The sequence below is a fragment of the Strix aluco genome, chromosome Z, assembly GCF_031877795.1.
Source record: "Strix aluco isolate bStrAlu1 chromosome Z, bStrAlu1.hap1, whole genome shotgun sequence".
Taxonomy (NCBI): Eukaryota; Metazoa; Chordata; class Aves; order Strigiformes; family Strigidae; genus Strix; species Strix aluco.
The window spans coordinates 82,615,843-82,639,509 of record NC_133971.1 but is presented as its reverse complement, the minus strand read 5'-3'; the positions used below and the strand labels follow the sequence as shown (position 1 = coordinate 82,639,509).

Here is a 23,667-nt window from a genome sequence, read left to right as displayed (position 1 = left end):
CTGTTGTCACTGTTGCTCCCTAGAACATGATGTAAGAGGGCTGTCCTTGGTCAAAGTTTGCCTTGAAGTGATGACTTCACTGTGAGCTCACCTGTGGTGCTTCTGCTCTCAGCTGAGGTTTTTCCATGCACAGGAAGCTGTAAAGAAAAAGTAAGTTACTGCATGGTCAAAGAAGGGTAGATTAAAGTGGAACATTGTCCTGTACACATGGATGTCATGGATACAGTGACCTAGTAAATCATTCTGGGTTTCCTATGGAAATTGGGTCCTACATCTGAGAGGGTGGTTTCAATGATCTTAGGTCATATGCCTACATACTTTACAGTTAATAAGCCACTAAGAGGAGGGAGTTTGATTGCAGTGAGTTCTACAGCAAGTTGGAGGAGGTCAGTAGGGTCTCAAACTGTAACCCAGAGGTGAATTTCTGGATCAGTTGGACAAAATTATTAGGGCAAACTTATTAGCATCTACAATCACTTGCATAAAATAAATATGCAGATAGATATTCCAAGAAAAAATGAAGACAGGACGATTGTAGTGTTGCATACAAAACCATATGTTCTGAATTGAACCTATTATTCCTGTGTAGTAGTACAACTTGAGGTTGTGTTTGAATATTTTTAGAGATTCATGCTCATTTATACTGTCCAAAAGACAAATCTAGTCTTTGTTTATGTTAATTCATAGCAGGAAAGCAGTGCTTCCAGTGTAAAAATCCACTGTACACTTCTATGCATATTGTACTCTTCTGTTTTGTTTTGGTTTCTATTCCCTTCCCATCCCTTATCATTTTATAAATATAAAATAGCTTTGGAATGCAGCATCTCTGAGTAAATCAGAGCTCTTGGTCAAAATAAAGTGGGTGTGTATTGAAGAGGTGGGTGTAAGATGGAAGTTTCTAGATGATACTTTAGAAGTGGTACAGAAGCTAGGTAATCAACACTGTTCCCTTTTCCTCCTAAGAGTAAAACTGGAGGGAAAACATTTGAAGTAGTTCCTTATTTTTATTTTTCTCACATGAAGATTAAGAAGATTTAAGAAAGATGTGGAACTCTTTGCAGTTCTGAGATGTGTAAGTTTATAGGTGGGTTCAAAAAACCATTTGGACAAACTTCTAGAAGAATAAAACCAAGAAAACAACCTATGTTTCTAGAAGCCTGTAAGTTATGGTTGGAGGCTGAGTGTTTTGGGCAAGTATCTCTGCATATTTTGTTCCAGTACTGTTTTATGCAAATCTGATGTTTGCAACTCTTTGCATATGTTTCCTATGTTATAACAAGGGGACGTGAGGGGAGGATAATCATTAGTCTTTATTGTTCATCAGTAACAATAGTATTAAAGTGCATGCTAAAATACATATATGCTTTATCATGAACATAAACCAATGGGACTTATGCTTGGTTGTCTAAATTAATAAAGTGCTCATGGGTTTTGGTTAGTTTCGGTAAGGTTTTACTTTCTAACTTCAGTTTCATAAGTTAATTCTGACCTATGTATCTTGTTTGCTCTGTATCATGCTGAAGACGGAGTCCTCTTCAGTTTTAAATAGCTTAGGTTCTCCTTAACAACTTTTATAGTGAGTTTGTACTTTCAGTACTACTAGTGGTTAAGCTAAGCTGAGGGTCACAATCACAGTTGTGTACTTGGTAAATCTCATTCATATTTGTTGAAAGATGCATGTAAGAGTTGGCATATATTACTTGAAAGTATGTAACACTTGAAGATCTCTAAAATATACATGGAAATCACTAGTTACATTAAAAATTGCTAGTTAAATTACATATTAGCATTAGAAACTGTACTTCAGTGTCTCTTTTGTAAGACAACGCTTTCTTCAGGATTTCTTTGGCATTTAATTTAAGCTAGACACAGAAGCTTGGTATGAGCTACTTCACAGCAGCTTTCTGAGGGTGAATGACTTACACAGAACTGCATTCTCAAGCTTTTATGAACTAGTTGTGTGTAGAGCTTTGTAATATTCCATTTAAGTAAATATTAAGAGTAGTAACTCAGTAAAGGTGCTTGACCTGTGAAAGTGATTTTTCTTTTGAATATCAAAATAGCAAAGTTCTCCTTAAAGCACATAATGCAGTTGAGTAAGATAAATATTTTTAAAATGTAGTTGCACTGGACAGAAGGGTACAGAACTTCATATAGTGTAGTTTCTTTATTGGGAGACAGTGACTTTTCTAATACACTAAAATAAGTTTTAGTGTCTATGAATGAAGAGAGGTCAAAGCAAACAGGTCCTACTGTCACCGGTGCTAGCAATTAGCATGTCACTTTTAGTATACCAGCATATACTTTAATGCTGCTAGATTGCCTTTAAGGTACTTCCTTCAGCACCCATAAAGATAATGACTTGTGAAATGGCTGTTTCCTTTTTCAAATCAGCAAAGTAGGGTTCAGTAAAATAGGTAAGTGTGCTGGGCCATAACCCTGATTGAGTGGGGATGAGTGAGCCGTTTTTGCAGCTCCCATTCTTGTTCAGTGCTTCCTTCTCTTTTGGCTTGCTACTGCTTGCCTTTGCCTGGCTTTGAGCGGGTTGGCAAGATACCCAAATTCCTCAAAGAGGAGTAGGCAGGGAGGACACAGAAAGGACAGGTGACCTCCATTCCTTATTGGTAGCTAAGGCATACTTCCCAAACCTGTCTGCTCTAGCCAGTCTGTGGCAGATTGTTCACGCATCCTGTTTGTTACCTTTCTTGCACTGAAAAGAGTTAATAGAAACCACAGATGTTCAGCAGCAGGAGCTCTGAATTAATATTTTACTGTTCCTTTGGTGGGTGTACCTTGTAGTTGCTGGTTGTCTGTCTGAAACTTTGTAGACAGTGAAGCTTGAATGTCTTAGTAGGGTAACAAAGTTGAAAATCAGGAGCTGCTTGTTTTCCTCAAGTATATGAATTGTGGGATAAGTCTTCAACATGTTCAAAAAGCCTTTGTTGTTAGTGTATCTTAATGAGTGGTGTGGAAGATTTTTTTTTTAGGCTTCTGGTAGGAGGAGAAAAGGCAATTTTTAAAGCTATTTGTTTAGTTACTTAAATATATTGTATTTCAGCACTTCAAGGTGGTGATGGGGTTCCTTCTAACTGTATTGTTAGATTGTACTAATATATTGCGTGGCAGTGTTAACTGCTTGCTCCCAAATCATTTTGACAGTCAGGAGTTGCTAATTGTACCTTGATAGCCTTTGTGCAGACAAGGATTGGTGTCATATCCTCTCAGACGAGGCAGACAAGTGGTAAAGATTCATAAATCCCCAACAGTGGACAACGGCGAGACAAGTCTCAAAGTCCAGACATTTATTAACTTCCCACAATGTACTAATTGGATACACAATAATTGGCTAAGTATATAATGAGTTATGGCAAGCAATACGGTATGTCTTGCATTACTTGATGGTAAAGGAGGGAGATAGAATAGAGAAATAGAGATCACTGGTCCGGGTTCCTGCATTGGTCCTATCCGAGTCTGACAGGGATGCATCTGTCGTCTTCACTTCATGTCTTTTGTTTTTCTCCCCTTCCCTTCTTCCCCCCCCTCCTCCCCCCTCAACTTGTACACACTTTCCTTGGGTCCGTGCCCTAGGTTAACCCACATACCTACATATCCCATGTATGGGGAGGGGTAAGGTGCTTCATGGGATGAGGTAATTAGCATGATCTTGTTAATCTTTATTAGCATATTCAGTTTTCACCATCATCTGCAGGTAACAATCATCCTGAAATGCAGTATTAAAAATATAGACTTATGTTAATCCAAAACTATGAAGAATAACTTCATAACCCAATTGCCAGGTATCTGAATTGATTCTTAAACTTCTACCCACTAAATTGATTGGTCCTAATTAGTCAAAAATTTAGTCAAAACTGTCAACTTTAATATACATTTTGTGGATAATGTGTCCGTCATTCACTGGACAGATGGCCCTTGAAACTTCACAAGATGCACCAGAGCAGAACTGTCCTGCCTTCACAGGGCTCCCCTCTCCAGCTGCATTGTACGCTATCAAGGCAGCCTTATCAGTTCCAAACTCGCTATCCACCCTGTGACTATAGTTTTGCTACTTGCGAGTGTTTGAGACATTACTTGGCTCAGAGGGCCCCCGCTCCCCCCCCCCCCCCCCCATCCCTTATCTCTCTCAGGCTGTTTTTTCTTGCAGGCCTGTTTCTCTCAGACCCTGTTTTTAGGGAGTTACAGGTCATCCCTCACAACTGGTAATCCCTAGGTAGCAAGATCTGGAATCCAGGAGACATGCTTGACCAGGGCAGCCTGAAACTGGAAAAGGTCAGTCTTAACTGTATCTGTAAACTTGGAGTGGGTATTTCTTACCGCTTGTAAAATCCTGTCTCGAAGAAAATAAATGTGGCTTAAATAAAGGTTCTGTCAGAATCTTTTTTGAGGAGGATGGGAACTTGTAATGGCAATATGCTTTTCTCTCCAGTTTTATAAAATTCTTTCCACAAGCAGGTAAAAACTAAAAACCAAACAAAAACCCCAAGGTGCCCCCCCACTGAACAAAAACTCCCCCAAAACAACAATAAAGAACCCCCACCAACAAAGTTTCTGGTATTTGAAGGGTTGGGTCTAATTGAAAGAACATTTGAGAGTTTTTTAATTCTCAAACAATGTATCAGGTGCCATATACAGCTCACAGTATTTTTAGAACTTAATTTAGGATTGTGCTGTCACTTGTGTATATATATCATGTTATAAACTTGGCAGCACAAATAGCACATTAAAGCCTTGTGTAAAGGTCAGGTATATTGAATCTGGTACTATTTAAATTTACATTTTATCCACAAAACGTTAAGAATAAATGTTGTAGCATGAAGTATGCAGTATTATTATTCAGTGTCTGCTGAATAATTTCACAGGGACAATAACATACTAGGGTGGAAACAAATAAGTTCTAGTTACTGCTGGTGCAAATGATGCCTCCCTAGAACTTCAAAACCTTAAAGCATGCTTCCTTAAATTTTCTGGTTTTAGAATCACTTCCTGCAGTAATATGTAGGAAAAAAAGTAGGTTTGTAATACCAGTACTCAATAATGAGTGTGAAACACAACTGTTGCTAATGCTGTGTTGAACTTGGAACCTTTGAAAGTAAAAGGCTTTTAGTTAATGTAGTCCTCTTCTCACATGTTCAGTGATTTGCTTGTTGTGCCATAGTGGTCACTAAATTCTCTGAAACAGAAACTAATTAGGACCAATCAATTTAGTGGGTAGAAGTTTAAGAATCAATTCAGATACCTGGCAATTGGGTTATGAAGTTATTCTTCATAGTTTTGGATTAACATAAGTCTATATTTTTAATACTGCATTTCAGGATGATTGTTACCTGCAGATGATGGTGAAAACTATTTTTAAAAGAACTCTTCTAAAATGTCACCAGAAAAAGTATTAAAACATTTCAGAAAAATAAACATGGTGGCTTCTCTTAAAAGCTAATGTTTTCTACCCTTTTGAGTATACCTTAGAGATATCTTATAAAATTCTGAATCTTTGTCTTCTGAAATGTTCATTGAACCTTTTCTTCCTGCTGAATTGATTTCTTCACCTCCCCACCCCCTCCCCCACCCATCCAGGATTGTTAATGTCCACATGATCTTGAAGACTGTGGAGACCTTGTTAAAATGTCTAGCAAGAATGGCTTAAATACTTCTGGTGTGTGGCTGGATGCCTAGGAAGCCTTTGTGTATATATAGGAGGGGATCTCTGGAGGTTATCTAGTCCAACCTCTGGTTTAAAGTGGAGGTTAACTATAGAGTTTTGACAAAACTCTGTGCATCCTGATTCACTGAAGAGCTCTGGAGGTGGATACTCCACAGCCTGTTGGGAAAATATATTCCTTCAGTCCTTCTTGCCCTTTTTCTAACCATCAAGGGGACCATCTGCCTCCTTAGCATGGCTTCTTAAAGATACCTAAACAGCCTCATCATGGCATCTCTACCTTCTTCAGCACCACTGGGTGCAAGCCATCCAGTTTCATGGACTTGCAAGTCGAGCTTTAAGTAATCATGGTTAGATCTTCCTTGACTATATAGTACCTCTCTCTGCTAAACTCTACTACTAGGCTTGAAGACCTGGAAGTCTGAAAAGATCTTGTTGGAAAAGACTTCAAAACATGAGTCAAAGAAGGTATCAAATACCTTTAGCTTTTCTATCCCCTTTGTCACAGCATATAGCTCACCCTGTTCAGTGGTGGGCCCATGTTATCCTTGTCTTTGTTTTGCTGCTGACCTACCAGTTGAACACCTTCACACTGCCCTTTGTATCCCTCACTAGCTCCAGCCTTGGCCTTCCTAATTCCTTTGCATGCTTGGGTGATTCTTCAGTGCTTGTCCTTGGTAGGCAGTCTGTACCTCTCATTTTTTTTACCTAAACTCAGATGTTGCTCACTGAATCAAGATGGCCTCTTGTTATTCCTGCTTATTTTCTTCCAGAAGGGGATGGAATGTATTGGTGCTCTGAGGAGGTTGTCCTTGAAATCCTACCACCTCATAGTTGCTGCAACCAAGGCTATTGCTGACATGTCCAACTAGTACATTTTTGCTCCTGAGTAACATATTAGCAGAGATCACTCTTCCTGTTAGGCCTGTCCAACAGCAGTATCAAAAAAGGAAGGCTGTTGAATTGCTTCCACCCTGCCATGTTGTCCTTCCAGCAGATTTTGAGACAGCTGAATTTCTCTAGGAGAGGAAGCCTTTCTAGATGGGAGATGCCTGAGTTCCTATGCCCCCAGTCTTTAGAAATTTTAGTCTGTACTTCAGTGTTTGAGTGCTCAGTCTAACTAGTGGATTCTAACACATCTTGGGGTTGTCCCCCAATCCCTTCTGTGTACGATTAAGCCTGAAAGGAAGACTTAACAATTCTTTGTGTTCTTCAGCCTTGGGCAAGACTTGTACCCTGGGCTCCAAACATCTAAGTGAGCTTCTCTAATGACTTCGCATTTTCTTTTTATGCATCTCCAGCTGTACCTTGAGTTAAAAGGAGAAGGGTCAACATATGGTTCAATTCACTAACTTTTACTCTGGAGCTTATTTATTGACCTCTCATTTAAGGTGAAGATTCGCTTGTTTCTGTTTTTCTATTGAGACATAGATATGAGGGCTTTTCGTCTTGTTCATGTGTAAGATCTGCTTCAAACTGGGTTTCATAAATGCTAGATGTGTCCCTTTGTGATGGAATTTTATTGTCCTTTCAGACTGCACCTTGAAAAATCAGGGTTGAATTTCAGATCTGGGTAACTGATGGGTCCAGCTTTTGTTTTTTCAGAAAATATAATAAAATTTAGCAGTTTTTATGGATGCCATTCAAAATGTTCTTTCACATTTTTGAAACTGAAAACTTTCCCACTAGTTCCATAACGAAGTGATTTCAGTGTTGTACAAGGAGACAGTCCAGGTTTCTACTCCTGAAAGTGAAGAGTGCAGTATGCATTAGACAGAAAAAATGCATATAGCAAACATCTTGCCCCCGTTTATTTCATGGTCTTTAAAATGGGGAAGCAGAACATTGCTACATGTGTGTAATACCTCTATAGTATTCAGGTAAACAAGTATCTTTCATTCCAGGGATGTAAAGCGCTTGATTATCATGCTGCTGCTCGGAGACACAGAACAGTTGCAGATGGGAAGGCATAAGTGTAATGTGTTCTTCCTTGATTAATATACTGCAAAGTTGGGAGTAGAAAGTAGGGATTCAGATCTTTTCCAGAGGATGATGCAAGAATATGTTTAAACAGTCTTTTGACAGATTAGCCTTTTCAGCAAACAATTTCAGCTATGATAGCAGGTTTCTAACTAACCAATTAGGAGTGTGTATGTGTTATGCATGTGCTGCCATACTGTGTTTTCCATAACCTCTGTTTCTGAGCAAATAGAAGGTGGTGCAGGTGATCTGCAAGTAAGTACTGTCAGTGGATGTACTTAATGGTTGCCTTAATTCTCTTCTACAGTATCTGTTATAAGGAATTTGATGTTAAAACTTTTTGTAGCTGAAGCTTGAGTCACCTTGTAAATCAGTTCTGAGTACATACTTTAATTTTTCAGAGCTTTAGAATCAAATTAGAACAAAATATTTTTTTATTAGTTCTCAAAAATCTATATTCTCCCTCAAAGGACAGTTGAGTATAAAGGAGGAGGAACAGAGCAGTGATACAAGTATTTAGAAGACAAACCGGATGCCAGCATGTTTGTTTATTTAGGGTGCTAATGGCTTTCTCTTGTAGTCATCCTAAATTTGGTTGCAGTGTTGCAGTACAGTTGCTGATTTATGCTATTGCTTTAGCACTGGTTAAACTAATTCCCATCAGCACACATTCTCGTACAGTGTGAAGTGGTTTTTTTCCATGTGTAATAGTCCTGGATGTGCACTAAAGGGCCCTTAATCTAGCTGCTCAGGCTTCCTGAGTTTACTGCAGATTTTTTTTATGCAGTATTTATTGCAGTTTAGTTGAGCAGTGCAAGTTTGTCACAGTAATGCAGTCAGTGACTTCTAAATATTTTTGTTAGATATAATTTTTTAGCTTTTTTTACTGAGTATGGATGTTGAGGGGAAAGTTCGGAGTTCTGGGCTTGGAGGAACACTGAAAGCCTGGTGACCAAGGAGATCCAAAAAGCTGTCCTTTTTTGGTTTGTCAGCTCAGTAAGCACATACACAAAAGTGAAACTTTCAACCTGAAGTGGTAAATATTAAGCCATGTTGTGCAAGTCTAGCTACTTCAGCAGCACTCTGCAGTCTGAACTCTCAGGCTCCAAAGCAGACTTGCGCAGCTAGCAGGGATGTGTATGTGTGTATGAAGCACTTTCTCTGAAGTTGAATTTAACTTTGGATAGTTGAAGTTCTCTAATTTCAGCCTGCCACTTTGTTTGTGGTAACAGATAATGCAGCTGTTGTTTCATAATTATAATTGTATTACTAATGTACAGTTTCATATTACAACTCAGATGTCCAGAGGAAAAAACAGTTCCCTACTTAAGTTGATCTATTGCTCACATGCTGGCTGCACTCAGAACAAGCTGTGTGTTGTCTGCCATTGCAAACTCAAAATGTAATCTTCAAAGAAGTCTTTAGGAAATTAGAGCTGACAGTTTTGACCTTGATAATTTATTTCAATACAATTGCCAAGGTGGTGCCCTTTACCAATCATTTTGCCAGGAATTTTATTTCAGCTTTGTTTAGAGCTCTTTCATAGGCTGTATTCATGCATGCCAGTGAGTGCAGTTAAATCACCCGGAGCAGTTCCCAGTAGCTAGGGACCCGTGCTAGAGTAACTGGTATGGGCTAACCTGTATAACATTTTTGAAGTTCAACCAAACTTTTAAAATGCTTATGTTGTCTGTTCTGTGCATGCCCTCAAAACTATAACTCTGTTAAAAAAAACCCACAGAAGAATAACACCCAAACAAAAAAACCCCAGAAAACAACCAAAACCAAACTTCATGCCTTACTTCCATTTTCATGAATAGTTTTGTTTTCCCTTGTTTCATTAGATAGCCTTTGCAATTGGTTTGCTTTGGAATTTTTAAACCTAAGCTGAGAGACTGGACATTTCCTTGAAGTTAACCATCTTTATTAATAATTGTACTTGTCTTCCCCCCCACCCCACGCCCCGCACTAGGAATAATTTTACGATGAAATGTTATTTTGCATTAAAATAAATTCACTTGTATGAAATGATCCAATATTTTGTTTTGAAACTTAGAGCTTTGACAAAAATCAAACTGCACTTAATTATTCAAGCATAATAACTAAATGGATTACTTACCTAATCTGGCAGTTTCAAACCGCATCATGAATCAAATTTCTCTAAAGCTGCTACAGACTTACTAACTACATATTTTCTAGGGGCATACTGCTTTGTTGTGTATAACCTGTGAAGTGCTCTGTGGTACTGAAATTTATATGTTCAGTTTTCATCAGAGGTTAACTTAATAGTTTTCACTTCTGAAAAGATACATGTGAAAAATCTCAAGGAGCTTGGATACTGAAGTAGTTGAAAGGGATGAATAGAAGGTCATATATGTGTAATATTATCCAGATGGTGCAACTTCTTCCTTTAAACACCGCTTCTCACCCTTCTGTTATTACTGTTATTCAAGATGTAACATGGCTGATTTGGGAACACTTCCACACTTAATAAAATTATTCACCACTTCCGAGAATTGGACCTTAGTCAGGGCACCTACAGTTAATTTTACACTGAAGAAAAAAGCTGAAATATGGTAGTGAATAAGAGTCTTTAAATATTTAAACTTTAGAAACTTCTGGGTACAGTGGATGATGAAATGGGGCCGTACTTGATCTAGAAGCAAAAAGAGCTGCCTTTGCAATAGAAATTAACTGGCAGTAGGGAGAATCATATCTGAAAGGTGAACATGGTGTAATCAACTGAGATGCACTTTTACAATCCCCTTTAATGGTTTTCAGAAAAAGCTGTACTGGCAGTCTGTTATTACAGTAGCTTATCATGCTTAAGTTCATTAAAAATAAAAATTTGTAACTCGTGTTCAGCACACCCTGAAAATTATTTAGAAGCTAGCTATGGCTAATCAAACCCGTAGATGAATCTTCTTGTTCTTGGCAGAATTTCACTGATTTGCAAAGCTTATGTCCAAGTTAATAGAAGGGAAAAGTCTCTTAAGATAAAAGTTTGGACTGCTGTGTAACTGCTTATTGCTTGTACCATAGGAACTGAAATACCCTTAATGCTGACAGTTCTCCTACTGCTTCCTTTCCCTTTTTCCCTTCAAAGATTTAAAAACTGTTTGGGGAAGGATTCTGCACATTTGCCAAGTGCTTCATGCCCAAAGCAGTTTCTTAAAGAGGGAGTAACAATCAAATCCCTGATTTAACAGGGATTATCTTTTTTGTTCTCATTCCCTTTATGTAAAATGATCACACTCCTGTGAGTCAGAGTAGTATTGTGTGGATAATTTGTGGAGACATGGTTCATGGAACAGAAGCCTGTAATCTGATGCATGTGAGAGCAAGCTATTAGTCTGTGTAAGTGTTGATTTGAGACACCTTGCTGCTATTTTCACTTTTACTCTTTCCTGAGGGGGGTTACTAGGAAAGAGAAGTAAACAAAGTCCTGATATCTTTTTTTCCTGTTGGAGGAAGCTAGCTAGAAATGTAGTGGAAAGTTAAACTTTTCTTTTTTGTGTTAAGTTAAATTGAGTGACAAAGTCAAAAGTGACAAAGGAGAACTTGCTTTGTAGTGGTTTTGCCGTGTGCATGTGTAATTCCATTGCAGCATGCCAGTTGGTTGGACTTCACAATATCAAGAGCTCAGAACATACATGTTTGTGTGTGGTACGAATGCCAGGAGTTGGTAACTTTTGATAAAACTTAGAAATTTTGGAAGTTCAAGGTGCATGTTGACTGCTGCTCATTTGAAAAGGAAAAAATAGTAGGGGGAGATGAGGTTTTTCCTTACTGGCTCTCTTACGGTGAAGTGTATTCCACTGGTAGCTGCTGGTATAAACTGCTGCTGACAGATGCAGAATAGCTACCTAACTAGTCATTGCCCAGTTAGATTGTTCCATCAGTGTGTAATACTTCTGTTTAAAGAAACAAAATTTACATGATATTTGCATACTTGGATGTATTGGGAGATAATTCTTCAATTCCTAGCGAGGAAGAAAAAAAAAAACCCACAACAAATTATACCAGCGGAAGTTAACAAACTTCAAAATCTGGTCCACCTAGTAGTGATGACAAGACTTGTAGTACTCCTGAGTAAAATCACTTCATGTTGATCCTGAGCTTGGGAAAAAGGTTACTTTATTACCCCTGTTTCTTGCACTGGCTGCAGGGCTTGTTTCAAAAGGGTGGTGGTGGTAAAGGTGAAAATTAGAAAAAGATTGCCTATTTCTTTCTAGAACCTGCTAGATCTGTTTTATGTCATTAGGATATGCCAAGAACTTTCACTTGTGTATGATAGCCTGTAAAAGGAAAAAAGTGTAACTGTCTGCAAAAAAAGGAACATAGTCTCATGCATATTAAGTGTCAACATTGGCAAAGTTTTCCCACTATCTGCCACTACTTCAAGTAGAACGGAGTGGATGCACCCCTCCGCCCAAACTCGATTAGGGAATTGTGCAAGACACTTACTATTAGTAAGTCTCATATCGAAACACCTCTGACAGTAAAATTGTCCAGACGACGATTACTGGATTGGAAAGACTCTGTCAGTTTTTTCCCTTCTGTAAGTGCAAGGCTTTGTACTTAAGTGTGAGTTTAACTACTGGCAGAGAAGGAAGAAAGTGAAGAAATTTGGAATATTGTCTTTTGAAAATGGGTTTCTGAGTAGTTGCTGATATTGTTAAATAGATGAACTACTATTTACTTAAACATTTCTTTGCAATAATCACAAGTGCTTAATTTCAGAGTCCTCAACTCTTTCAACCCCAATCTTGTGGGTATTGAAAGTTGTACTTGTGCAAGTCTTAGCACTTGAGAAAAGAGCAGGTGCAGTGAAAACATGTTGACTGTTGAGCACAGAGAAAATTGACTGTAAAGAATATGGTGCTTCAGCTTAAGTGTAAGACTAGCACTTTATTAAACCATGTCCTCATGGCACTGAAATTCTAGGAATATTTCACTGCCAACTGTGTGGAGCTGTCTGGCTTACTCCACACAGATGTGTTAAACTGCAGCCTCTGGCAGTCTCCTCCAGATCAATGGAATGGGTAACACAAATGTCAGTGGAAGCTTTGAGTCAGACTTGGAGAATCCAGAAAACTTGAGGTTAGAAAGGATTTGCTGGCTAATCCAGTGGGTGGTTTCATTTGCTTTGATGTGGGAGTGTGCATAATGTTTTGCTGGGTGTCCTATTTTTCTCTAAGGGATCATTCCATAGTTTGGTAGTTATATTGGGAAGATTCCTTTATCATTCAGCCTCTGCCAGGTTTATTGTGGCACCACAAGATACGCTTTCTTCTGGTTTATCCCTTTCAACTGTAATTTCTAACACTTTAATTTCTCACCGTTTAATGCTCCACTGTGTATTTAGCTGTTTCCTAGTCTTGTGTTTCACTAAGGTTATTTATTTCCCTGTCAGACTCCCGCACTTCACTTAAATGTTTTTGCACATTCAGGTGTCCTTACAAAGGCATTCTATGGAGACAAGAAATCAAGCTTGTTTACTGAGCTCCAGTGTTCAGTAATTCACTTATGAAATAATGCACTTTACAAAATATGCTTTTTTGTGACAGTGTAAGACAAATGATCCTTTTATGTGCTGTGTGTATTGTTTCTTTTTTCTACTAATTAAAGAAATGGTACCTTCTATCAAGCAGGCTCTGCTCCCTAGGCTAAGTTGCCTTTGTGCATGGAAAGGAATAGAACAGAGTGAAAATGAAATGGTTGTCAGTGTCAAGTCCTGCAAGGCAATCTTACTTAGACTTGCTTACATGGGATTAGAAGTCCTGGCTAAAAGTACCGTGTGGTTCAGTTCAATTATTTCTTATATAACACGAATTTTTCCAGGTAATCTTTAAAAACGCAGATTTACAATAACAAACTGTAGTGATTAATTGTAATCAGTCTTCTGGCAACCTTTTTAAGAAAGTATAACGTCTTTACTTTTGTCTTTATCTTAAACCATGTGAAATTTGTGGCAAAACTTAAGTTTCAAGAAAGCTAAACAGCCCTTAAATTACCTTGTTTTAAGACCTTTTTGATATGTCCGGCTGTACTGTATATGATGGAAACTGTAGACCTCAACTGAGACCTGAAACTGGTTTCATATTACTACTTAAGGCATTCTTCTAACTTGGTAGTAATATATCGCCCAAGTGGAAATAATTAAATCTTATGCTTTTTCCTGTTAAAATGAAGCCTTGTTCCTCACATCAGAAGTGATCTGTGAGGTAGGTATTGATGGAGTAAAAGGCATAGATCTCTGCAAAGCTGTTCTTTTGATGTCAGACTTTGCCATTTTGGAAAGAATCAAAACAAATTTTGCAGTTACCAATTCTGTTTCATGACACTACAGTTTTACTGGATACTGTTCTAATATTAATTTTAAAAAAAGTCCCAGAATTTGATATGCAAATTCCTACTGGGATAATTTAGCCTTCCCTTCATTAGCAAAAGGTATGGGTTTTGAGAGTTGTCTGTACCATTTTATTTATAAGTGTATCTTCTAATACTTCTGCATTCTTGGGATTAGTAAAGAGTGGTTCATTTTTTAATTAAAAATGTATTTATTTTGTAAATGCTGTCTCATGGCAAACCAGCACTTGCAGTATGATGACAAAGAAGCCTGAGCTGTGCAGCCGCTTGGCTGGTTTGATAGACAGATGTTCTCCTGGCTTTGGGAAGACATTGTTTGCGTGCTGAGGAATCGCTGGTAAACTTTTCCATTGTCAAACTTAGTGTTTGAAAGGGTTTTAAGATTATTTTTTTAAATATGTCTGTGTTTTAAAGAAAGCTAGAATTGCCAAAGAAATTTCAGTGGGATTGCACAATGTACAAGTTGGATCAATACTTTCTCCCAGTTGTATTTCTGGCAATACTTCATGTGCTAAGCACAACATTTTCAATCATGTACAGCATACTTATCTATGCCTGATGAGAATGCATTCAAATTTTGTAATCTTCAACTTGGAACAAGGCATTCTTAATGTTACATTGGGCTAATACATTCCTAAAACCAAGAATGCCAATAGTCAACAGCACCTTTAAAATGGTATAGGAATTCCAAAATAAACTTAAATAATTTAATTTATTCCTTCTCTCAATTATTAGTCTTCTGTATTCCTTCAGTTGGCAACAGGCTGCCTTCAGGAATTATAGGAAATGTCATCTTATGGACAACAGGAATAGCCCCAAAGGCAGTGGACAACAGGAGTAGGCCCAAAGTCAGTGGATAAAATATTGGTGTAGGAGCCAGGAATTCCATATTCTGTATCTTCTGTTCTGTAGAACAGCATGCTCTGCTTTCATGGCTCAGATGACATGTTTGTCTGAAAGACAGATCTTCAAAATGCTGATTGACTTTCACACTGGATTCTTGCCCAGAGATTTTAACTGGTGAAGAGTTAGGAGTACTAAAGTGGAGAAGGGATGTCTAGCTAAAACGTAATCTTATGGTTTTGAATTTTAAATATCTGAATATAACACATTGTCAATACAGTTTTTCTATTTAAGAATTTAAGAATATCTGATACTACATATATTCACACCCCCACAAAAGTAGTCTTATTCAAGACTGCTTATTTAGTACCTCTGAAACTGAAAAGCTATTTATTGGCTGTGCTTTGAATCAACTATAAGCCAAGAACTCTAAAATGTGCAGAGGAAACTTATGTGGGTTTTTTCTGATACCTGATTCAGTTTCATGATGTTAGACATGCAAACTAATGCAAGAAGTTGTGCAGTTTCACTTGTGCATGTTTGTTTTATTCCCTTCTTTGTGGTATTTGAGTAGTGAATGTTTAACCCAGTTATCTTGCTGCACATCAGAGCTGCCTTAATTACTTCATTACTATCTTCATGCCTGAAGAGTAGAAATGCTTCCCCTGACTGGGAATTTCCATGGCCTCAGGCTCTCTGCCTGCCTGAGGCATCAAAACAGGGACTGCTGGATATGGTGGAGGGCTATGACACTGAAGTTGGTCTTGTTTATATATGCCAAACTCTTAAGTCAGGAGTGCTGTGTTACTTAGCTAAATAGCACAGAAGCCTGCCTGAGACCTGACTGACAGCCTGTGAAGCAGCACTCTTACAAGGCTATGTGCATAAAATAGAAGAAATAGTTTACACTTTCTTTGATGTTGCTGCTTAAGACCGAGTTAGAAATGTCTTTCCATTTTGCCCTCTCTTCCTGATGAAGAGGTGGGGTGGGATTTGTTTTATACCTCTGATACTCAGCTCCTTGCAGAAACCACCTGTGCGGGGGAGGACCTTGCTGAAGGCATGACAGTGTCAGCATCAACTGTTGAGTCCCTTCAGTCTGGACCTGCTAGAAGCCCTTATGAGCTGAAAGCGATGTTGACACTCTTTAAATGAGATAGCCAAGTATGAAGCTATTTCTACAAATATTAGATGAAGTGTCATCTTTTGTGGTTGGCTGGCTAACGAACTGCCTTCCTGCTTTTCTCCCTACCCTTCATTGACAGATGATAGTGGTCTGCATCAATCAGTACGTTTATCAAAGGTATACATATGTATACGTGGTATAAACATCTAGATGGGAGTTGTTAACAATGACTTCTTGATGGTGATTAATGTGTCATTTCTTCTCATCTACATACTGTGACTATCACATAAGTAATTTTAAAAATTGATAATATTTACAGTATTCTGGTATTTATCAAGATGAAATAAATACACAGCTTTAAAGGACACTTGATAGTTTTGAGGCTGTGTCCACTTGCTGCTCAAACTTCAGTCAGAGAGCTAGTAGTTACTACCTGATATGGAGATCAGCTTAATGCTGGAATACAGTATCTGCTGTTTGTCAGAAGCTGTTGTCGGACATGCATGATGGCTGTTGTGCCTAGGTAGCCTCCTGAAGAAAAAGCATTGATATGTTTGCAATTTACCAGTTTCCTTGTGTAAGATAAATTAGTATCACTGTAGACTGAGTGTTGCGAAAGCAAAATAATGAAATGTCTGCTTTCTTCTCTTCCAGACTATCATTTTACTCTGGCCATTCTTCGTTCTCCATGTACTGCATGCTCTTCCTAGCAGTAAGTATGCTCTTTAAATAGCAATGAAAAGTCTGTTAAGTTACCTAGTACAAAATTTGAAATATTTATTTGGCTGCTTTGCACAAGAGACATTGCTTTTGTAGGATGCTTGTCTGAAGATTTCTCAGTAGGAGTTGTAAGGGAACACCACTGATACTGGGACAAGAAGAGAATTTGTTCAATGTGCCTAGAAGTAATATGGTAGTTGGCGTGTGTGTCTTGTCTAAAATGAACCCGGTCACAAGTGGGTTTGGAAAATATGCTGCTACTTAAATTTAGTTAGATTGAAAGTATTGCAAGCCATATAAAAATATATAATGAGATATGTCTGAATTAATGAAACATGGAAAGCCTATTTAAAAAACAATAACCATAAACTTAAACCCTGATCAAATGTGTATGGGCCCATATGCACAAAACAGAAAATCAACCTGAATTTTTAAATTCCTTTTAATTTCTCCTATCTTCTAGGAGTGGGGCGAAAGAGTGAGGGAAGCAAGGGGACAGATCTGTGTGTGGAAGTAGATACTAATGATAAGATCAGTTCACTAATGCTTCAATTGTAGCCTAATCTATTTCAGTTCAAGTTGTTGCAAGTCAGCTAGGGCAAATTACCTTCACTCCTAGGACAAGCTTTGTAACACTGAAAGATTGATTGCGATTGTTCTCCCCCAGCTTATTTGTAACACAAAGTATTAAACAATTTTGTGCACTTTTGTCATTAATGCAGTTGGAAAATTAAGCTCTAGTCCCGGATATAAATTCCTAACATAATACATACATACCAGGATTTTCAGAGCTCAGATTCAATTTGCCTTCTCATCTTGATTGCATTTTTAATTTTTTCTGTCTCTTGGCAATAGTATAACATCCACAGTGGATGGACAGATTATCCAAACTAAAGTAAAAAAGCTACAACCACAAACAGAAAGGGGTGGCTTTTCAGTATGACATAGGTATTTTTAAACTTTATTTTAAAATAAAGGCTTTTCAGAAGCTCAGTGTTCAGTTTGGATCTATCATTAAAGTTTGTTTATTGCTAAACCTGTTTAGTTCCTCTCCCCTCTCACCTGTCTCTAGTGTTAAAATACCAAGAGTTCACAGTACTATTATGTCATGGGTTTGACTAGAATATAGTGCAACTTCCTGTGTCAGCTGGTTTTAAAAATAGTGTCTTGCGCGTTACGACTGGCAGTCTCCAAAATTATATAGGTCCATTTGTGATATGATTCCAAAACCACTATTTCCATAGTACAGTGGAGCAATTACTGCTATATAGCAACCTAATACTGATTTGCTCCATTGGGTTCAGCCATACCCAACTTCAGCCAGATCCAACTTCTCCGTGCATGGTTTTGTTGAGCAATATGAGAATGGAATACTGCCACCTCTCAGAAGCACAAACTTACAGACAAGAAAAGACTGGCTAGATGTGTGGCAGTGTGTATGGTTTATAATTTATGCTGACTGGATTATAGTAATTTATCAGGGATCTGAATCTGTCTGAATTTATACCACTGTCACAGGTGTGTGTAAGGAGAGTCCCGCTTGCTGCAGACTGGGGAAATGGTGGTGGTCAGGAGGACTTCTCAGCTGCTGCACACTGAGAGAAAGGAGTTGCTATTTTCAAACCTTTCATCTGTTCATTAAAACCTGTGTGTGCTTCACTGCCTGCCCCACCCTGCCCCCCTCTCCCTTGCTGTAATACTGAGGCCATCTTTAGTTGAATGCAATGTAGTAGAAGATGTGCTGAACAGCTTGGTCTTCAGACCTTGTTTGTTTAACCTGCTAGGATTTGAAAAAATGCAGCCTTTGGCAAGAAAGTCAAGAATTCTTTGTTTTGAAGATACAAATTTCATGTGGGTTAAATAATGCTTTCTGTAGCTCCCTGTGGCATGGCTTTTTGAATCCATGCAAAGGAGCTTGTGTGGAGAGTTCCTCAACACGCAACTGTGAACCTTATGTGTCTTGGGGCTTTGTGTGTGTGTGAGCTTCACTCTTAACAACCTTCTGCATGGGGGAGAAGTAGGGCATGGAAGTCAAATCATCCTCTGTATGCCACTTTGAAATGCTGTAAATCCAGAGCTTGTGTCAGTCCTAGTTCAGCAATGAAATAGAACTTACTGTAGTTGAGCCTACTGCTCCAGAAACTGTCCTCATGTTCATTCAGTTCTGGAGTAACTACAAGACAACATGGCTTTACTTAGCTCCCTTAGACTAGAAGGGTATGAATGTCTTCAACAAATGTCATGTTAAGACTTAAACAGTAATTGCTTTATTGGAGATCAGTTTGTTATTCAGTAAACTTGTCAATGAGTAGCCAGAACCCTGGCTGAAGGAGAAGGCATTCATCTATTCCTGCACCCCAGTTTCTTGTCTTGTCTCTGGCTGAGCTGTTACCCAGTACAAGTAAGAGGCTTTGTGGAGATTAGACTTGTACTTTCTTCTGTAACAAGATTATTCACTCAGAAATTGTTGGGAGTCTTTCATAGGGATGTCTGAAGAAGGTTAATGACACCTGTGCAGGACGTTTTTACCTTGCTGATTAACACAGCATTACTGCATACTAACCTTTGCATTGAATGTGATCTTTTTTTTTAATAAAAAAAAGGTAAAAAAAGTAAGTACAGATGTCTTCAAGCAGATAGACAGCTACTGCAGGAACATGAGGAAAACTGTTTTCTAACCCTCCCCCCTTGCGCATGTGGCAAGGCAGAGTGCTGCTGCTGGCTCTAAACCAAACCTGTGGCACTTGATAACCTGTTCGTTAACTGAACTCTGGTGCTGGCTTCATCTGCTCTTTGCACACTTAATACAGCCATGGACTGAGTCATGAGCAGGACAGAATCGTTAACATGTGGCATTACTCATAGGCAGCATTAATCATAACCAGACACTAGTATGCTGGTTTCTGGAGAGACTGGAGGAGCCTGCCACGTGCGTACTGCAGAAAGCATGCTCTTAAATGTTACCTGCTGAACATGTGTACTGTGTCAGATTATGCATTTCAAACATGAGGGAACATTTTGGTGGAATCAAAGGGGAAATGATCTCTGCCACAAACACTGCAGCTGTGAAATGAAAGATGCTTGAAGTTGATGTGTGTGGCTTAAAGCCACCTTGCAAAATACTAGGTGAAGTAGTGAAATACTTCTGCAACTTCAGTTACTTAACTCGTTTGCAATCCAGCCATTCTGCTTTAAATTGTAGCTTTTTTCTGTTCTGTGCACTTGCACATGATGGATTAAAAATGAACATGAGGTGGTTCATCAGCCTTTTCAAATGTTTTAAATGCTTTAAACCTTTGGTGACATGAGAAATTCCACAAGTCTCGGTGAGAACTGTGGTATCTGAGTTCTGACTGCATGGCTTTGCTGGTATCGGGATTTAAAACCGCAATTTTTAACATAATCCTGTACTGCATGTCCCCACCCCATAGTGAGGGCATCTGACATATCAGAAATATCTGATGGCTCAGGCTTTATATTTAATGTGAAGGAAGTTGTTGACAAAAACTGTAAGCTGTAGGTACTGCTGGGTGGGTGGTTTTTTTTTTAAAAGTTCATCTCTTAAGGATGTTGTAACTTTAATGTCTTTGTATTCTGGGGGCTTCGTTACCCTGGAAGCAGGGATTTTGTCTAGATGATGTCTCATTTTCTTGCTTCAGGAGCATATAGAAGAAAATGTGTGATTTAGTTCAGAAGGGAAGGATAGTAGCTGAAAAGCTTGAAATTCCAAATTGAAAATACATAACTTCAATTTTAAGAGCTAAAGAAACATACAAGAATATCATGCCACATGAACTATTCAAAATGAATAGTCTAAGCAAGCACATATCTGGGAATTTGAAGCATTTCTCCTTAGTTTGTCTCTTGGTTTGTGGGACAGCATTGGAGAGTAGAACTTTCACTTTTAACCCAAAAAATGGAAATACTTACTTGGTATGTAATTTGGGCTCATATTTCTGGGAGAACACAAATAACCTTTGTTCCCCAGCATTTACAGTTACTTACTATTGTCTGTCTTAGGTTCCTTGCAGAAGCAGCGTTCACCTTCCATGCATGTGGCAGTCAAGCTTTTAAAGGTTATCTAAATAAAAGGAATGAGTCTGTGATACCATATCAATTTACATATTTCCATAATTGATAGCAGCTTCATGAAGCTAGTCCCTTCTTAAAGCCTTTTATGGCAAAATATAATGAATTACATTTTTTTACTGTTTGAATTGTTACTGTGCTCATGTGCAAAATCTCTACTTGAACTGGTCTCATGTAGCTTGCTGTATATGACTGTCTGGCATTAAAACAGAAGCAAGGGCAGTGCCTACTGCAAATCACTGGGGCAGTGATTTCCATTAAGAAAAGAGGTTTGCTCATCTGCAGAGTAACAAGAAGAATGCTTTAATTCTGTTTCATAAAACAAGTATCTAACAGGTTCTAAAAGAATGATAATACAATAGAAATGTGTAGGTTTTGTATAACCTTAGGGAATGTTAAATAGCATATATAATCTACCTATTTAAATAAGCAGTAGTGTATATCACTTGTTATTATTATTACACCACAGAGGTCGCTGCTACGTTTTTTTAACTGGATGTTATGTTGCCATGTACCTGTAAAAAAGCTGTTGTGTCTAGCTGGACCAGTTTAAGGCCTGGGTTTTTAGTCTGTTTCAGGTTAGACTTCAGGTTTCTTCTAGTTCTAACTGGTATATAGAATGAGTGAAACCACAGAAAAAAACCTGCTTGCAGACTGTCAGGCCAGGAAGTTGTGGTGGAGAATATATTTTGAGATTCATTTGACAGAGCTAGGTGGGTCACTTTGGGTCCAGACGGAGCCTTTATCTCTGGGATGCTTCTGCCAACAGCAGCTTCATGGGGAAACTAGAGGGAGTTTGAGGTGCAACAGTGTGTGGGAACCCAGTGACCTAATAACAGATGCTGGATCCCAAATTATCTCCGTCATCCCCTCCCCCTGCTGCTCCTTTTCTTTCATAGTTAAACAGCTGGCACTATCTCTCCTGTGTCAACAAGACCATTTTATCTTGGCTTGGAGAATGGGAGGACGAGTGTAGTTGAATGTCTCTTCTAGCAATGTCCATGTGACCAAACTAGCACCCCTCCCCTAGAGTGGTAGGTGCTGCAGTTATAGTCCTAAATTTTTGCTTCAACTTTTTTAAAAAAACTTACATCTGAAAGCTATTGTAAATTAAAATGCATGCTGTTTTCAGTAGGGAGAATGACCCCACTGCAGCTGTTTGCAGTTGGCAGAAATGAGTGTGGTGCTGAGGATCAGGTTGCTGTAATGGAGTCGGCGTTGTCTGTAGCTGGCCTGGGCATGTCTCTGCCAGCTCCTAACCTGGGATGAAGAACAGGGCTGCAGAAACCCAGCCAAGCTGCCCTGCTATTCTGGGGATGGCAACATTTGTGTTGCTTAGACTTGGGACGAAAGGGGATGGTGAATCTTTGCATGATGTAACTTGAGTGGCTCTCAAACTTTCCCACTGTTCATTGGGAAAGAACACTTTGTGTGTCCAAGGACACAGGGAATTACAGATGAGAATGGGGAGGATGACTAGTATTTTGGTGACCTGGGCTGACAGCCACCTTTTGCAGAGAGATCATAGACTAAATAAACACAAGTGAAGGTGGGGTTTAGGATGCTTTTTGTACTCATGCTCCTAAATGTGCCAGTCAAGCTTTGCTCTTGAAATTTCTTACTTTAATTGTTTATGTTGGGATTGGAGGTTGAGTGAAACAGTACCCAAGTAAGAGCCTTGGAGCCTTTAACCAGTATTTTAGGTATGTCTGTTTGTGTGACAGTATTGCTTTACTGACTGGAGCTACAGGACAGTCCTTAATGTGTTCCTGCCCATGTGAAAGCTGAGGACTACCCAGTCTTCAAAAACTAGTGAAAAGACATTTATTACTGAAAATGTTTTATTTGGCTGTAGCTGTGGCCAGTACCAAGCATCTTACTTGAAGAAGAGATGAAAAAATAAAGGGTAGCTAGTCATGCTGTAAGGCTCAAGTATGGAGATGCTTGTGCTTCTGCTTGCATTGGTATTTAGACTTTTTAACAGTAAGCAAACAAAGCAAAACAACTTCTCCATAGTTTGCTTAAAAGTTATGGCTGTCAGGAGTGATGAAATTATTGTGGACTGAGCTGAAAGTAATACCTTGCAGTGCTTATGTTCTTCTAGTAAAGGTTTCTATAACTTGGTAGACAGAAGAGAAAAATCCTTACACCAGGTAGAAGGAACATATTTAGCTTTTGCTCATCAGAAAAGATCCAAGTGTTAGCATTTGCAATGGAATAAAATGTTATTGTTTATCCTGCTTGATGGTAAAATGATGTCAATAAACAATTATTTCTGCAGTGTACAGCCAAGTTGAGTTGGAGCATTAAAAACCCAAAAAACATTACTTGTCCAGTGGGAAATTTCTGTACGGAATAGATTTATTGTACTTGTGACATTGAACTGAGAGTTGGGCTATCGCTAGTAACAGAGGTGTTTTTCACATTGCATAGGAGGCAGCTCTTGTGCATCAGTTGCCTTTTGACAGTAGTGTGCAGCTATCTTAACAGCCAGATTAGTACCTATTCTGCCTTTTCATAGACCAGTCATTTTTTTCACCCTTAATTCAGCTGTCCAATGGATCAGTTCCCTGTACCAGCTCACTGTAGGGCTATTCAAACATCAGAGCTGGCACAGGGGGTCAGTGGGAATACATGGTTAAAGGGATAGATCACCCCTTTGAACAGCAGTTTAGATAGACCACCACCTTGAAGTAACTGCAGACCTGTATCCTTTTCCTTCACTGGAAGAGGAAAAATTAATTCTGAAATACTGTTTTTTTTCCTTTGTTTTCTGCTCAATCAAAATAAAACTAAAGAATGGATAATATTGCAGATATACCAGGGATCATAAGTATGTATTTGTTAAGAAAAGGAGGAGATG

At 38.6% G+C, this 23,667-nt stretch overlaps 1 protein-coding gene across 1 annotated transcript in view; it reads left to right on the top strand.

Annotated features, from left to right (window-relative positions):
* Nucleotides 1–23,667, top strand: part of PLPP1 (phospholipid phosphatase 1) — a 68,751-nt gene that overhangs the window by 36,132 nt on the left and 8,952 nt on the right. Inside the window, exon 4 of the mRNA XM_074811723.1 lies at nucleotides 16,650–16,707. Within this exon, the coding sequence (XP_074667824.1) occupies nucleotides 16,650–16,707 (58 nt within the window). The remainder of the gene's footprint in view (nucleotides 1–16,649; nucleotides 16,708–23,667) is intronic.